The sequence below is a fragment of the Somniosus microcephalus genome, unplaced genomic scaffold (genome assembly GCF_052327205.1).
Source record: "Somniosus microcephalus isolate GS21.2 unplaced genomic scaffold, FLI_Smic_1.0 unresolved_chr7, whole genome shotgun sequence".
Lineage (NCBI taxonomy): Eukaryota > Metazoa > Chordata > Chondrichthyes > Squaliformes > Somniosidae > Somniosus > Somniosus microcephalus.
The window spans coordinates 24,596,976-24,599,299 of record NW_028225185.1 but is presented as its reverse complement, the minus strand read 5'-3'; the positions used below and the strand labels follow the sequence as shown (position 1 = coordinate 24,599,299).

General features: G+C 73.1%; 1 protein-coding gene across 1 annotated transcript in view; it reads right to left on the bottom strand.

Moving 5' to 3' along the window:
• The window catches only part of ccdc22 (CCC complex scaffolding subunit CCDC22), a 47,781-nt gene extending 45,457 nt beyond the window's left edge, over nucleotides 1–2,324 (bottom strand). The window contains exon 1 of the mRNA XM_085978288.1: nucleotides 2,254–2,324. Coding sequence (XP_085834414.1) covers nucleotides 2,254–2,324 — 71 coding nt within the window. The remainder of the gene's footprint in view (nucleotides 1–2,253) is intronic.

The following is a 2,324-nucleotide window of genomic DNA, read 5'->3' as shown; positions in this document are numbered from 1 at the left end:
CCCCCTGCACTGTGACCCCGTCCCGCCCGGGGGACCCTCCCCCTGCACTGTGACCCCGTCCTGGGGACCCTCCCCCTGCACTGTGACCCCATCCCGTCCTGGGGACCCTCCCCCTGCACTGTGACCCCGTCCTGGGGACCCTCCCCCTGCACTGGGAGCCCCATCCCGGGGACCCTCCCCCTGCACTGTGAGTCCCGTCCCGGGGACCCTCCCCCTGCACTGTGACCCCGTCCCGCCCTGGGGACCCTCCCCCTGCACTGTGACCCCGTCCTGGGGACCCTCCCCCTGCACTGGGAGCCCGTCCCGGGGACCCTCCCCCTACACTGTGAGTCCCGTCCCGGGGACCCTCCCCCTGCACTGTGACCCCGTCCCGCCCTGGGGACCCTCCCCCTGCACTGTGACCCCGTCCTGGGGACCCTCCCCCTGCACTGTGACCCCATCCCGGGGACCCTCCCCCTGCACTGTGACCCCGTCCCGCCCTGGGGACCCTCCCCCTGCACTGTGACCCCGTCCTGGGGACCCTCCCCCTGCACTGGGAGCCCGTCCCGGGGACCCTCCCCCTGCACTGTGACCCCGTCCCGCCCTGGGGACCCTCCCCCTGCACTGTGACCCCGTCCTGGGGACCCTCCCCCTGCACTGTGACCCCGTCCCGCCCTGGGGACCCTCCCCCTGCACTGTGACCCCGTCCCGGGGACCCTCCCCCTGCACTGTGAGCCCCATCCCGGGGACCCTCCCCCTGCACTGTGAGCCCCATCCCGGGGACCCTCCCCCTGCACTGTGAGCCCCATCCCGGGGACCCTCCCCCTGCACTGTGAGCCCCATCCCGGGGACCCTCCCCCTGCACTGTGAGCCCCATCCCGGGGACCCTCCCCCTGCACTGTGAGTCCCGTCCCGTCCTGGGGACCCTCCCCCTGCACTGTGACCCCGTCCCGTCCTGGGGACCCTCCCCCTGCACTGTGAGTCCCGTCCCGTCCTGGGGACCCTCCCCCTGCACTGTGACCCCGTCCCGCCCCGGGGACCCTCCCCCTGCACTGTGACCCCGTCCCGCCCCGGGGACCCTCCCCCTACTCTGTGAGCCCCGTCCTGTCCTGGGGACCCTCCCCCTGCACTGGGAGCCCCGTCCTGGGGACCCTCCCCCTGCACTGTGACCCCGTCCCGCCCCGGGGACCCTCCCCCTGCACTGTGACCCCGTCCCGTCCCGGGGACCCTCCCCCTGCACTGTGACCCCGTCCCGCCCCGGGGACCCTCCCCCTGCACTGTGAGCCCCATCCCGGGGACCCTCCCCCTGCACTGTGACCCCGTCCCGCCCCGGGGACCCTCCCCCTGCACTGTGACCCCGTCCCGCCCCGGGGACCCTCCCCCTGCACTGGGAGCCCCATCCCGCCCCGGGGACCCTCCCCCTGCACTGTGACCCCGTCCCGGGGACCCTCCCCCTGCACTGTGACCCCGTCCCGTCCCGGGGACCCTCCCCCTGCACTGTGACCCCGTCCTGTCCTGGGGACCCTCCCCCTGCACTGGGAGCCCCATCCCGTCCCGGGGACCCTCCCCCTGCACTGTGAGCCCCGTCCCGTCCCGGGGACCCTCCCCCTGCACCGTGAGCCCCATCCCGTCCCGGGGACCCTCCCCCTGCACTGTGACCCCGTCCCGTCCCGGGGACTCTTCCCCCTGCACTGTGACCCCGTCCCGTCCCGGGGACCCTCCCCCTGCACCGTGAGCCCGTCCCGCCCCGGGGACCCTCCCCCTGCACTGTGAGCCCCGTCCCGGGGACCCTCCCCCTGCACTGTGAGCCCCGTCCCGTCCCGGGGACCCTCCCCCTGCACTGTGAGCCCCGTCCCGTCCCGGGGACCCTCCCCCTGCACTGTGAGCCCCGTCCCGTCCCGGGGACCCTCCCCCTGCACTGTGAGCCCGTCCTGTCCTGGGGACCCTCGCCCACCGCACTGCGAGCCCCGTCCCGGGGACCCTCCCCCTGCACTGTGAGCCCGTCCTGTCCTGGGGACCCTCGCCCACCGCACTGCGAGCCCCCCCTCCCCTCCCAGTCCTGGGCACCCCCTGCCCAGACTGCTGATGGAACTTGGACTTGCTGGGTGGTGCAGCACGGTGGGATGTCCCACTGAGCTGGGCTCCTTACTCTGTCGTGCTCCCTACCCTTGACCCAGTACCCCTCTATCGCACCAATCCCAGTGGATTTGTGTAACGGCTAATCGCTGCTGCTGGTTCTAGTTTCGGGTTTTGGAAGTTGCTGCGCACTCGCACTTAACCAGTGGTTCTTCCTGCTGCAGGAATGTGATTGTCATGGGAGATCTGAACACGGCGCACAGGCCCAT